Here is a 14,638-nt window from a genome sequence, read left to right on the forward strand (position 1 = left end):
CAATTTTGGTCTACTGCCAACTTGAAACCAATGGAGGGTAATGTAGGATTGAAATACCTCCTGGAAGGTGGTTCCATAAATGGGAGAAACGAGGAACAAGGGTGTAGCTGCGGCAGTAACCCTGGATTTGGGAGTTTAACTGGGAGTGGGGTAACTGGAAACTCGCTTTGGAGCTCGACTTTACTGTATCTTTCAGCTGTTGCTCATAGCTTAGTCGAGCTAACCTAGAATTCATAGATTTGCTTTTCGCTTTACCCTCTGTTTGGCAGGTCTATCCTTCCTCAGATGTGGTGACTAAAGCTGAACACAATATTCTCGATGAGACCACACTAAATTCCTCTTCAGTGGTAAAATTACCTCTCTTGATTTATAATTTATCCTCCTATGAATACAACCTAAAACTTTGTTTGCTTTACCTCGAGCTGCCTGGCATTGTGCTGTCTGCGTACCCCCTGTATCGATCACCGCACCCAGATCCCTCTCCTGTGTCACATGCTCAAACATTGCCCCTTAAGTCATGTAATTTCTATTTTCATTGTTCTTGCCCATCCTGGCATCATGCATTTCTATGTTAAACTGCATCTGCTAGTCTTTTGCCCAATCTGTTAAAGTATCCAGACTTTCCTGATTCTAATCACCCCCCCTCCCCCCTGTTTCTAATCGAATAAAGTTAACAACCTCCTATGTGCTACCTTTTTTAAATGCTTTTGAAAGTCTAGATGAAGTCCATCCACTGTACTTCCATGCTGCAGTGGATGTAGTTCATCATCTTACAGCTCCTACCCAGTTATAAACTGTTCCATAGAACTGCAATGAAGTGGTTAAATGTGGCTCCTCTTTCATAAATCTGTGCTGACTACCTTTGATTAGTTTGAATTTTTTTCAAATGTTCCCTTATCCGTTCCTTCATTAACATGTCCATCACCTTCCACACAACTGAAGTCAAACTAACGGGTCTTCAATTCCCCAATTCTTGTCTGGCTCCTTCATATATTGGCGGTGACATCTATCTATAATTCCAGCGGTGTGTGTGTGTGTGTGTGTGTGTGTGTGTGTGTGTGTGTGTGTGTGTGTGTGTGTGTGTGTGTGTGTGTGTGTGTGTGTGTGTGTGTGTGTGTGTGTGTGTGTGTGTGTGTGTGTGTGTGTGTGTGTGTGTGTGTGTGTGTGTGTGTGTCTGTGACCGCTGTTTCTCAACAACCGCTGGTCCGATCTAATTGAAACTTGCCAGTTGTATTGCTGGGGACCTGAGGATGTGCCTTTTCAAGGTTTGATATTAATCGGACAAGTGCTTCCCAAGTTATGGCCATTTATTTACCAACCAATGACAGGAACCGTTGCTGTGGCCATTTTTTATCAACCAATGACAGGAAGCGTTAATGCGTAGCCGTGGTCGATGGGGAAGAGAAACTCAGCCGCGTTCGCCATTACGGGTCTCTTCTCTTCTCTTCTCTTCTCTTCTCTTCTCTTCTCTTCTCTTCTCTTCTCTTCTCTTCTCTTCTCTTCTCTTCTCTTCTCTTCTCTTCTCTTCTCTTCGTGCTTTTCCTTGTGAAAAGGCAAAATACATTGGCGCTAATTGAATAATTGGCCATTAAAAGCCTCTGTATTCTTGCCCTGGACGAGGAAACAAAGAAGCGCCGTGTCCTCAGCGATGTTGTTTATGAAGAGGTGCTAACGAGATAAAGGTGTGTACAATGTACATGGAGACGATTTTTATTATTATTTATTTATTGAAGAAAAATTGTTCCAAAAATAATTTATCAAAAAAAGTGCACAACTTTTTTTTGTTTCCAATTGTCAAAACGCTGTGGCCTTTGGAAGTGTTAAGGAATTCAGCTCCACTCAACATGCTTGCCAACGAAATACATCTCAATTTGGTGGTAAAAACTATTCACAACAACGGGTTTCCTTACTCATTGCTCTGCAGTCTGCATTCAACCCCTTCATTTGTCATCTCATTGACCTCATTTCATCTATCTATAATTCCAGCTGTGTGTGTGTGTGTGTGTGTGTGTGTGTGTGTGTGTGTGTGTGTGTGTGTGTGTGTGTGTGTGTGTGTGTGTGTGTGTGTGTGTGTGTGTGTGTGTGTGTGTGTGTGTGTCTGTGACCGCTGTTTCCCGACAACCACTGGTCCGATCAAATTAAAACTTGCCAGGTATATTGCTGGGGACCTGAGTATGTGCATTTTCAAGATTTGATATTAATCGGACAAGTGATTCCCAAGTTATGGCCATTTATTTACCAACCAATGACAGGACACGTGCTGCGTAGGCATGGCTGATGCGCCATTTAGTTACCAATCACAGGACACGTTGCTGCGTGGGCATGGCTGCGCAGGCCGGTGCACGGCCGGCCGACGATGACGTCACGTGCCGTGCCAGTTACGTTGGGGATCGATCGGTGCCTTAGTTACCGTGGGGTAGGAGTGCCAATGGTAAATGACAGTGAATGTCATGGCAAGCAAAGACAGGGAGGTAAACTTGATTTTAATTAACTCTGTGTGCAAGTATCACAGCAGTTGTTACTTCAATGCAAGCGATAATTCGTGGAATGATGTGAACATTCTGTACGGGCACGCACTACTTTTGGATAGTGATGACTTACTGTATTCTAATAATTTCTCGATTTCTTATCTGCATTTTAGATAAACACAATGCCCCAATCCAGTCGTCGTTTATGAGAGTGAAGGAATGGCCTGTGTGGTTGTTTGGAAGTTGTTTTTTTTGCATGTACGGCCACGTACATATGGGCACGCGAGAGCGAAGGAACGGCCTGTGTGGTTGTTGTTTCTGGCACGCGGTTTGAAAGTTTTTAAAAAAAAATTTTTGTATGTACGGCCACACACGTATGGCCACGCGAGAGCGAAGGAACGGCCTGTGTGTTTGTTTCTGGCAAGCAGTTTTAAAGTATATATATATATATATATATATATATATATATATATATATATATTTTTTTTTTTTTTGCACGTACAGCCAGGCACGTACGGGCACGTGAAAGCGAAGGAACGGCTTGTGTGGTTGTTGTTTCTGGCACGCGGTTTGAGTTTTTTGCGGGGGGGGGAGAGGGTTTGCATGTACGGCCACGCATCTACGGGCATGCACAAGTTTGCTAAAAGCAGGATGTTGATCGAAGTTTGCAAACTGCCGTGAGAGGCAAGGAGAACCGGACGTTTTGAGTGTCGACAACCTTTCATCGGAGAAAAAAAGCGTGAGACTGGATCGGGGCGAAGGCTGATTCATCGGAGAAAAAAGGGGGAGACGATCAGGGCGAAGGTTGATTCATGGGAGAAATAAATGGGGAGACTGGATCGAGGTGAAGGTTGATTCATCGGAGAAAAAAAGGGGAGACTGGATCGAGGTGAAGGTTGATTCATCAGAGAAAAAAGGGGGAGACGATCAGGGTGAAGGTTGATTCATGGGAGAAATAAATGGGGAGACTGGATTAGGGTGAAGGTTGATTCATCGGAGAAAAAAAGGGGGAGACTGGATCAGGGTGAAAGTTGATTCATCGGAGAAAAAAAGGGGGAGACTGGATCAGGGGTGAAGGTTGATTCATCGGAGAAAAAAAGGGGGAGACTGGATCGGGGTGAAGGTTGATTCATCGGAGAAAAAAAGCGTGAGACTGGATCGGGGCGAAGGCTGATTCATCGGAGAAAAAAGGGGGAGACGATCAGGGCGAAGGTTGATTCATGGGAGAAATAAATGGGGAGACTGGATCGAGGTGAAGGTTGATTCATCAGAGAAAAAAGGGGGAGACTGGATCAGGGTGAAGGTTGATTCATCGGAGAAAAAAGGGGGAGACTGGATCGAGGTGAAGGTTGATTCATCAGAGAAAAAAGGGGGAGAATGGATCAGGGTGAAGGTTGATTCATCGGAGAAAAAAAGGGGGAGACTGGATCGAGGTGAAGGTTGATTCATTAAAAAAAAAACAGGGGGAGACTGGATCAGGGTGAATGTTGATTCATCGGAGAAAAAAGGGGGAGACTGGATTGAGGTGAAGGTTGATTCATCAGAGAAAAAAGGGGGAGAATGGATCAGGGTGAAGGTTGATTCATCGGAGAAAAAAAGGGGGAGACTCGATCGAGGTGAAGGTTGATTCATCGGAGAAAAAAAGGGGGAGACTCGATCGAGGTGAAGGTTGATTCATCGGAGGAAAAAAGGGAGAGACTGGATCAGGGGTGAAAGTTGATTCATCGGAGAAAAAAAGGGGGAGACTCGATCGGGAGAAGGTTGATATCGGATCGGAGTGATTCCATCGATTGGTTCTGTCTGGCCGCTGGTGCAGAATGACAAAAGCCTTCATGATTCAGATTAGTCCTCCATTGTGGTTGTAGGCACTGTAACAACTGTCACATGAGCGATCTGAGCAAGGCCTCCCAGGAAGGTGATCAGTTGCAGCCAAATGCTGCCATATTGGTAAACTCTACACTGCCTTGTTGGTAAGTCACATGAGACTTCATGGGAATGTGATTGGTTGTTCGCTAGAGCATGACTGTACTTGTTTGGTGGCAGAAAAGACGTGTGTGTGTGTGTGTGTGTGTGTGTGTGTGTGTGTGTGTGTGTGTGTGTGTGTGTGTGTGTGTGTGTGTGTGTGTGTGTGTGTGTGTGTGTGTGTGTGTGTGTTTTCCTTTGTTGGTTTTTTTTTTGCTGTCTTTTTTTTTTTTAAATATTGTCACCAAAAATGTTTTTGTCACTTGATTAAAATTTCATCATCTCACAGCTCCCACCCAGTTATAAACTGTTCCATAGAACTGCAATGAAGTGGTTAAATGTGGTTCCTCTTTCATAAATCTGTGCTGACTACCTTTGATTAGTTTGAATTTTTTCAAATGTTCCCTTATCCGTTCCTTCATTAACCTGTCCAACACCTTCCCCACAACTGAAGTTAAACTAACGGGTCGATAATTCCCCAATTCTTGTCTGGCTCCTTCATTTATTGGCTGTTGCATTTTCTAAAAGCAGGATTTGCTAACAGCTTGTGTTTTTGCTATGTGTGTGTGTGTGCGCGTGTGCGTGCGTGCGTGTTTTTTTTTTTTGTTTTTTTTTGCTGTCTTTAATTTTTAATTGTCACCAAAAAATGCTTTTGTCACTTGATTAAAATTTGTGTACGTCATACTCGTGCATACACAGCACGAGCAACCAATCGGATGACTTCATGCAGTCAAATGATCTTCCCACCTTTCCATGAGGCAAGCATGACTTCCCAATGGGAAGTGCTTTTATCCGCCTACGACCCCTTGGAGATCTTTTTGAGATTACCTCCCTGGAAGGCCTTGTCGCCGAAAACTGACACGAAAACATTCAGCAATACAGAATATAATATTGTTATTGTTGTTGTTGTTGTTGTTGTTGCTGTTCTTTTGTTTGTCATCTTTCAGGTCCAAACTGCAGTCTTATCTGAAGAGGAAAGAGGAAAAGCACGAAGGTTCAGGTAACATCAAAGTTTGTTCTTTTTCACTTCGTACCCTTGAGGATTTTTCCTCGTGGATTTGTGGAGCTGTTTAATTTGTTGTTTGTTTGTTTGTTTGTTTTTGAAGGAATCAAAATTATTGTTTTACATTTTTATCACTTAACAGGTTCAATCTGCATTCTTGCGTATTTGTTTGTTGATTTCTTTATTGTTTTCAGTGGAAGTAAAATCTGAAGTGTGTAGTTCAACGACGTTTCACATTCTGTCCTTGCTGCTCCGCCTGCGTCAGTGCTGCTGCCACCCGGCTCTGCTCTCAACGGTACGAGCACTCGTTCACATGTCCTTGTGTCCTGGCGGTTCATTGGTTACAGCGTGCTGTGTGCTTTATTCTCACCCGATGGGAGTTGAACAGCTTGTTTGAGTTGCAATGCGATTTGATGGACGGTAATTGTGGTGACACCTTGTGCAGCGGTTGGGGAGTTTGAGGGGTTGGGGTGATCGGAAAAAGGTGAATCGTTGATATCTGAATTGTAAAATCGATTTTTGAACGTAAATTAAAATTCCTCTTGGGTATTATGAATTGATGAATAATGGTGAATGAACATCATGGTGTCTTCATATCTCATATTTATCTGTACGAGATGGGTCCGCGATCAACATTGGGTTATTTTGACTCAGGAAAATGTTACAAAGATGTTTTTTTTTTTGTTTTTTTTAACGCTGTCGCAAAAATTAACTCGGGAGTGCAACATGGCAATCGTGGGTCAAATGTCCTCATTTCCTTGTTTAAATAACCAAGATGGTGTGACCAGTCGTTACACTCTGTCGTCCCTTGAATGGTGTGACCAGTCATTACACTCTATGTCGTCCCTTGGATGGTATAACCAGTCGTTACACTGAATGTCATCCCTTGGATGGTGTGACGAGTCATTACTCTGTCGTCCCTTGGATGGTGTGACCAGTTGTTACACTCTCTGTCATCCCTTGGATGGTGTGACCAGTCATTACACTGAATGTCATCCCTTGGATGGTGTGACGAGTCATTACTCTGTCGTCCCTTGGATGGTGTGACCAGTTGTTACACTCTCTGTCATCCCTTGGATGGTGTGACCAGTCATTACACTCTGTCGTCCCTTGAATGGTGTGACCAGTCATTACACTGAATGTCATCCCTTGGATGGTGTGACGAGTCATTACTCTGTCGTCCCTTGGATGGTGTGACCAGTTGTTACACTCTCTGTCATCCCTTGGATGGTGTGACCAGTTGTTACACTCTCTGTCATCCCTTGGATGGTGTGACCAGTCATTACACTCTCTGTCGTCCCTTGGATGGTGAGATCAGTCGTTACACTCTCTGTCATCCCTTGGAAGGTATGACCAGTCGTTATACTCTGTCGTCCCTTGAATGGTGTGACCAGTCATTACACTCCATGTCGTCCCTTGGATGGTATAACCAGTCGTTACACTGAATGTCATCCCTTGGATGGTGTGACGAGTCATTACTCTGTCGTCCCTTGGATGGTGTGACCAGTTGTTACACTCTCTGTCATCCCTTGGATGGTGTGACCAGTCATTACACTCTGTCGTCCCTTGAATGGTGTGACCAGTCATTACACTCTATGTCGTCCCTTGGATGGTATAACCAGTCGTTACACTGAATGTCATCCCTTGGATGGTGTGACGAGTCATTACTCTGTCATCCCTTGGATGGTGTGACCAGTTGTTACACTCTCTGTCATCCCTTGGATGGTGTGACCAGTCATTACACTCTCTGTCGTCCCTTGGATGGTGAGATCAGTCGTTACACTCTCTGTCATCCCTTGGAAGGTATGACCAGTCGTTATACTCTGTCGTCCCTTGAATGGTGTGACCAGTCATTACACTCCATGTCGTCCCTTGGATGGTATAACCAGTCGTTACACTGAATGTCATCCCTTGGATGGTGTGACGAGTCATTACTCTGTCGTCCCTTGGATGGTGTGACCAGTTATTACACTCAATGTCATCCCTTGGATGGTGTAACCAGCCGTTACACTCAATGTCATCCCTTGAATGGTATGACCAGTCGTTACACTCTCTGTCGTCCCTTTGATAGTGTGACCAGTCGTTACACTCAATGTCATCCCTTGGATGGTGTAACCAGCCGTTACACTCAATGTCATCCCTTGAATGGTATGACCAGTCGTTACACTCTCTGTCGTCCCTTTGATAGTGTGACCAGTCGTTACACTCAATGTCATCCCTTGGATGGTGTGACCAGTCGTTACACTGAATGTCATCCCTTGGATGGTGTAACCAGCCGTTACACTCAATGTCATCCCTTGGATGGTGTGACCAGTCGTTCCACTCAATGTCATCCCTTGGATGGTATGACCAGTCGTTACATTCTGTCGTCCCTTGGAGACTGTGCACCCTTTGTATAAATTGGTTTGATTCCCAACAGAGAATTTGCCTTGGAACGTGATGCTGAAGGGCCAATGCATAAGCCAAGCTCTGCCCCTCCACCTGCCGTTCGGCCAGTGTCGTTATTTCATGTTTTCACATCGATTTGGTTAAGAATTGCAATTTGTTGTTTTGTTTTTCAATTATTATTTATTTATTTATTTATTCGTAAGTATGGCAATTCTTTATTGTGATGCGTGTCACAATAATGTGGTGGAGCAAATTTTGGGGCAATTGGCCTGGGGGCCAATTGTATTAAAGTTGAATGAAAATCAGGGAAGATTTTTATGCCTCCGCTGACGAAGTCACTGGAGGCATTGTTTTCGGGTTGTCAGTCTGTGTATCCGTGATAGGTTTTCGTTACCGCGATAACTTGAAAATGGCTGAAGGGATTGAAAATGGCTTGGCACAAGTATTTACAGTATAATGATGTAAAGATGAACTGATTAGATTTTGGGTCGAGGTCAGAGGTCAGAGGTCATGTCTGGTAAAAATTATCAAGCTTGGACTTTGAACTAAACTAATCACGTGTACCATGATACTTTAATTTAAAAATAAAATAAAATTTTAAGCAATTTTGCCAGGTTGTTCTTGATCTGTCATTGCTATGATCATGCCTGATACGTGGTTGAGCTGCGATCATACCTGCTGCCTTAAAGATATGAAGGCCTGATGCGTAAGGCCTGAGAAAATGGCATCCAATATTTGCAAAAAGTGCTCTCGAGGTGTTGAGAATGAACATCAGGTGGTGCACTTCTACAACTGTGATCAATGGTTCCACATCAAATGCTTCTCGATTACCGGTACAGAGAAGTTTTATGGAGAACTCGTATGGTATGCATTGGTGTGAAGTGGAGCAGTTTGCAAAGAATGCTATGCTGCCAACTACATGAGAAAGAGAGCAACCACAGGGTGGTGCTCCACAGTGACACCACATGTTTGGCTGATGGCACTCCATCAATGGAATGCTGCGACACTGAACAACCCCTCCTAAAAACGGAGGAGGCTGAAATGACACCGATTGTAATCCCAGGAGGAGTTGCTGACAACGGCAAGGAGATGGACGAAGACAGCTTGGTAGCACCCGCATCATCTTCTGATGTTACTTCGACCAAGGGTGTGAAGTCATCTGGCGGCAGCACTCGCCAAGACCAGGAAACGAAAGTCTGTGACAAAAAGGTGCAGAGCAGCGAGGTTCTTGTATCCAGACACGCACCACACCACACCACCATAGCCGATGGCGCAGGGAAACTGCTGGTGGACGGTGTAAAGGAGGAAGTCACCTGGGCATCCAATGCCCAGTACAAACACCGACCTCAGGCAACTCCAAGTCCGGCAACCATAGTACCCAAGAATTGTCACAAAGATCAGAGTGCTAGGTTGCTTGCACCGGACGAAGTGGACCTTGTCATCCAGGTTACACCTGAGGCCCGCTACAAGCACGATATGATGTTCCTGCAATCATGCTTCTCATCTCTCCTGTCGGCTGCAAAGGAGGTACCCATACGAGCTGTAATTTGGATGGGGGAAACGTCCTGAGCTGCCCACAAGTTGCCTGCGTACCATTAAGGTGGTGCCCCGCTCTAATTCCGAGAGGGAATTGCTCATAAGGAGGTGGCCGCAACATAGAAGCATACCAGTCAGCATGTAGCCTGACCTCTCAATTGAGGTGAGGCAGCGTTGCTTAAAACTAATTACAGAGTTAGAAATTGCACAACAGACAAGCGAGGGATCCAGCTTCAGAGACAGTCTGTGGGACACAGATTGTAACATCCAAGATTTGAGTGGTCGTGAAACTCATTGTGGAAGCTAGCCACCACTGCTAAGCAACGAGAAATGTGCTACTCGTGGGAGACCTCAATGTGCTCCCATGTGAACTGGCCAAACTTTCAGCAGTTGATTGTTGGATGTAGCTGCCGAAGAATTACTCGTGCAGAATGTAGTGGAGCCTACACGCTTCTCTGAGGGCCAGATGACATCATGTCTGGACTTTGTATTCACAAAGGATGATGAGGATGTGCAAATGCAGCTATCTCTTCCACCATTGGGTAACAACGATAATGTAGTGCTCTGCTGGTGGCACTTCCTACCCAACAATGTACCACGGATAGCACCAGGCAAGCACCGCAACATCTGGAAGGCCAACTTTGTGAGAATGAGATCAGCAGCCACCAATATCCAATGGAAACTAGAGGGCATAGATTTGGCAGATTAAGCGTGACAACATGTCAAGTCAGTTATTCGAGACCAAGTGAGTAGATATGTCCCAGAAGGGCAAGTGTGTCCGAAAAATAGAATTCCGTGGTTGACGAGGAACACTGAAGCTCCTGGAAACTAAGCAGAAACTCGAGGCGCGACTGAAAAACAAGATCAGAGGTGGACTACGCTGTCGTTAAGGCCTTAAGTTGACGGTGTAAGCAAAGCCTCAAGGAGGCCTGACGTCAGGATGAGACTGCTTGCAAGTCAAGCGAAGACTGTACCGATGAGACTTTGCTTGCCTACTTTAGGGGAAAGACTCGCACACGGGATGGCGTAGTTGCATTCAAAGTTGACAGCACAATCTGGACAGCACACCGAGAGAAAGCACAATGCCTCACCGACCACTACTCAAATGGATTTTACATGGGAGAGACCAGGGCCTCTTCCTGATTTCATGTGCCGAAACCCACCAGAGGCGAGCCTTACTCAAGTCCTGTTCTCGGTGACTGATGTGGAGCAGCAATTTTGGTTGCTTGACCCCTATAAGTTGCCAGGACTGGACGGTGTTCACCCTGAGGTGATGTATGAGCTCGCCACAAAGCGAGCTATACTGCTACGGACAGTCTTTCAGCTATCCGCATCCACTGAAATTTTGCCTGTGGATTGGAAAACTGCATGTCTACCGCCAATTTTCAAAAAGGGGATACGCATCAGCCTGGCAACTATAGGCCTGTTAGTTTTACCTCTTACGTCGACGGCTTGTAAAGTATTCGAGAGACTACGAAAAAAGAAAATCATGACCTGCCTGGAAGACAACAAACTACTCCCGATACTGCAACATGGATTTCGGGCGAAACACTTGTGTACATCAAATCTACTGTCTGCCCGAGACAGTTGGACTTTTTAGCCATGCACCAACACCGAGCAGCTGACGTTTCCATTGACTTTAGCAAAGTATTTTACACTCTGCCGCACGAGTGACTCCTACTGAAGCTTGAGGGGCTGAGTATTGAGCAACCGCTTCTCTCCTGGCTTCGTGATTTCCTAACGGGACGCAAACAATGCGTCTCCAAAACGGTACCCTGTCACAATGGAAGTAGGTACCATATGGGTAACCACAGGGTTCTGTGCTTAGCCCTGTATTATTCCTTGTCCATATTGATGGTCTTGTCGATAATTTTCAACATAAGGCCATTTTTTTGTGGACGATGTGAAAATTTGCAGTGATGCTCTTGAGGCTGATGACCATTTGATGCTACATGAAGATCTTTCACTTCAAAGGTGGGCCGTCAAGTTGCAAATAGAGCTGAATCCTGCAAAATGCAATGTAATGTACATCAGGCACCAAAGTTCCACCATGGTCTGGAGACTGAATGGTGTCGAACTGCTAGTTGTGCACCGTGCTTTTGCTGAAATCGTGCCAAAATAATTTCCAGCACCGATACGTCACACTTGTAAGGTCATACCTCGAATACGGCCTCCTGGTATGGAAGCCGTTTCTTCAGTGCGACAGATAGATACTTGAGCACGTTCAGCAAAGCGCTACGAGAATGGTAAGCAGTCAAACACGGTTCTATGAGGATCGCTTATCAAACCTACACCTCTTCTCAACTAGATTACAGACAAATTAGAGGACATTTGATCACTCTCTACCGGATCCTGCATGGGGAACTCCAAGTCTCGTTTGAAAAACCACCTTGTCTCAGTCGGGATGACCGCCTTTTTGATCACTCCTGGAAACTGACCAAGCCTGCGGCCAAGGTTTCCCTGCAGGAGAAGAGCATTCTTCTGTACTCGATGACTGGTTAACATGTGGAACTGACTCGACTAAGAAGCCATTCAATCACCGCCTATCGGTATAGTCAAAAAGAGTTTCAACAGACTGCTGTTTCAACAATCATAGGACCACGTAAGGTACTGTCCTCCTGTCCTGACCTGACCTGACCATATATACAGAATGTATATTGAGGTCAAATGGTCTTGGAGTTTTTAGGTCAAAGCTAGAGTAAGCAAAGACGATGTCGATGTTGCGACGTCAAATTATGTGTCGTTACTTATTTTGGACCTTTCCTTTGTTGATGTTGTCCATGGGCTGTGAAGGTATTGCAGAAATGTGACTTGGAGAGCGATGGGATAGACGCGAGTCTGGACGAGCAGATGAGTTCTTCCTTCTCGGCTCCCGCAACCTCAGAGGAAAAGGGTTGCATCACTTTGGCCGGAAAGGTTTTCAACGGAGCTCTGTTCTCAAAAACGTGGAAAAGTTCAAAGGTTTGTTGTAAGAATTCGAGTTCATGTTGTTTATCTTGCATATTTTGTTCTGTCTGCTTCAGCTGCTCTTATCAATCACTTGTGAAATTGTAATGTTTCTGTGCCAAGAGTGATTAACAATGAAAGTTTCCTGTTGATTACCCTCATCTTTCCACCTTTGATGTCAAAGATATTCTTTCATCATATCCTCAATCCCATGTTGTCTTTCATTTAGATATCTGCTTTGTTGGTGGAGTTAAGAGCAGTTTTCGATCGTGATTCGAGCCCACCTGAAAAATGGTAATTGCGATGAACATTGGAGGAGAGGTGGTGGGATTTTTGGGGGCGATTCAGGCATCGAGCACTTGGACGTACAGTCGTACACGCATAAGTGCAACATACATTTACCTGTGTCGCGTATCTCTCGTGCCTCTCTTAAACCTGCCCAAATGTCCCCTCTTTTTACTAGTGTCGTCGTGTCTCAGTGGAGCTCCATGCTGCAAGTCGTAGCAAAGCACCTGGAGCTGCTTCGCTGGAAATACTTAAGAATCGATGGCGCCGTTTCACTCCATCGCCGCTTGGAGTGTGTTGACAATTTTAACCTGATTGCTCGTGGACCGCGGGTAGGCTTGTTTTCTTATGTCTTTCTTCCTTTTCTTTTTAAACTTATCTATTTTACTCAGATGTTTTATGTCCATGAACGTCTCGATTCGGACCCTTCAGGAATTCCCACTATTGAACAATCTTATTTGCTGAGCTTGTCCATCGTGCTGTGATGCGAGTGGCCCGAGTTTTGTTCAACTCGAGCGCTGGGCTTGCTTGCAGGTGCTGTTGCTCTCGTTGTGTGCTGGCGGCGTGGGCCTTAACCTGGTCGGTGGAAATCACCTCTTCCTGATGGACATGCATTGGTATGGCTTTCGAGAGATGCTTTCTGATCTCTACATTTTTGTTTCTTCTGATTCTGGTTTGGTGTGAGGCTGAGGTTGTTTTTTTTGTTTGTTTTTTTTTTGGACGTTTGAGGATCATCACCTTTGATTGTTCCATACATGTAACACAGGAACCCAGCACTGGAGGAACAAGCCTGTGATCGCATCTACCGCTTGGGACAACTTCGTAACGTCAACATACACAAGTATTATTTAGTTTTCACCTTTGTTTTGGTTTATTTTTTGATTTATTTGTTTTGATATTTAATATTATTAATATTATTTCATGGTTTATCTTTAATCATATGAGGGTCGGTACAAAAGTAATGCCTCCTATTATATTTCTCACTAAATATATTTCCAATGGCATGCACACGTGGTAAATATCAAGTGATTTTCCACGTAATTTCTGTCGACCGAAGCGCACTTTAACGAGCGCACCGATCCAACTCTTGATTTCTGGTGTCGCTGCGGTTGCAGGCCTACCCCACTTCGAGGTTCGCCGTCGGTATCGGTTTCCCTGCTTTTGAAATGCTTTTCCCAACGTCTAACGGTGCTCACACTGTTGGTAGAAGCACTGAGTACATTCTTGAAACGCCTGAAAATCCACTGGAGAAGCTTTTTCCGCGGTAAAAAAAAAAAATTCTATAATTCTTCTCTGCTGTGTGCACACACCGAGCGCGGTTGCCATTTTGAAAGCGTGGCATGATGTTGTCACGTGATCGACCGCAGAGCCGCTCAACTTAAAACGTGTTGGAGATACCAACCTTTCATTGCGATCTCGCGTCGCTTTCCGACAATGCTTTGGTTACGAACTGAAAGACACGAGGCATTACTTTCGTACCGACTCTTGTGTAACGTATTTTAATATTCCTCAAAAGCTGTGTGACGCTTTTCATACTTTCACCTCTATCTCTCCTCTTCTCAACATCGTTGCTTTATTCCGTGTTGCGCTTTGTTTGTTTACTTTTGTTTGAAAACTTCTACTTTAATTATGTTCATCCTTTCTAATAGAATTATTCATTCGTTAATTCATTCATTTGTTTCTTTTCTTGCTGATTAAATTGATCTCTGATATCGATGCATTTTCATTGTTCCACCTGAAATTTAGTCTTTTGTCTTTTGTTGGAAATCAAACTTCTCTTGGCTGTTCATCGGAGTAAAAGCTGTTTCTCCAAATCTCCCTTTATTTTGTCCATCAACCCTGCTGATGGTAGTTTGTTCTGTTACTTCCTGGTCCATTCTGTGTTTTAGCTCCTCTGAGCCGAGATTCTGAACACAAAAAGTGTTGGGGGGTGGGGAGGGGTGAGGCATAAACAATGATCGGTGTTGTTCAATCGAACCTGCCAGGATGATACCGCTGCAGCACATTTTCCTCTGAACTGTTTAGTGTGGGTTTGATTTCTGACATGACT

At 44.6% G+C, this 14,638-nt stretch overlaps 1 protein-coding gene across 3 annotated transcripts in view; it reads left to right on the forward strand.

The window, feature by feature from the left end:
- Positions 1-14,638, forward strand: part of TTF2 (transcription termination factor 2) — an 87,137-nt gene that overhangs the window by 71,503 nt on the left and 996 nt on the right. For all 3 annotated transcript variants that reach the window (XM_085890728.1, XM_085890730.1, XM_085890729.1), the window contains 7 exons: positions 5,378-5,430; positions 5,628-5,728; positions 12,151-12,318; positions 12,533-12,597; positions 12,767-12,920; positions 13,123-13,205; positions 13,355-13,429. In XM_085890728.1, the coding sequence (XP_085746854.1) occupies positions 5,378-5,430; positions 5,628-5,728; positions 12,151-12,318; positions 12,533-12,597; positions 12,767-12,920; positions 13,123-13,205; positions 13,355-13,429 (699 nt within the window). The remainder of the gene's footprint in view (positions 1-5,377; positions 5,431-5,627; positions 5,729-12,150; positions 12,319-12,532; positions 12,598-12,766; positions 12,921-13,122; positions 13,206-13,354; positions 13,430-14,638) is intronic.

This window comes from Eptatretus burgeri, chromosome 8 (assembly GCF_056783735.1).
Source record: "Eptatretus burgeri isolate ZD-2024b chromosome 8, Ebu_testis_v1, whole genome shotgun sequence".
Lineage (NCBI taxonomy): Eukaryota > Metazoa > Chordata > Myxini > Myxiniformes > Myxinidae > Eptatretus > Eptatretus burgeri.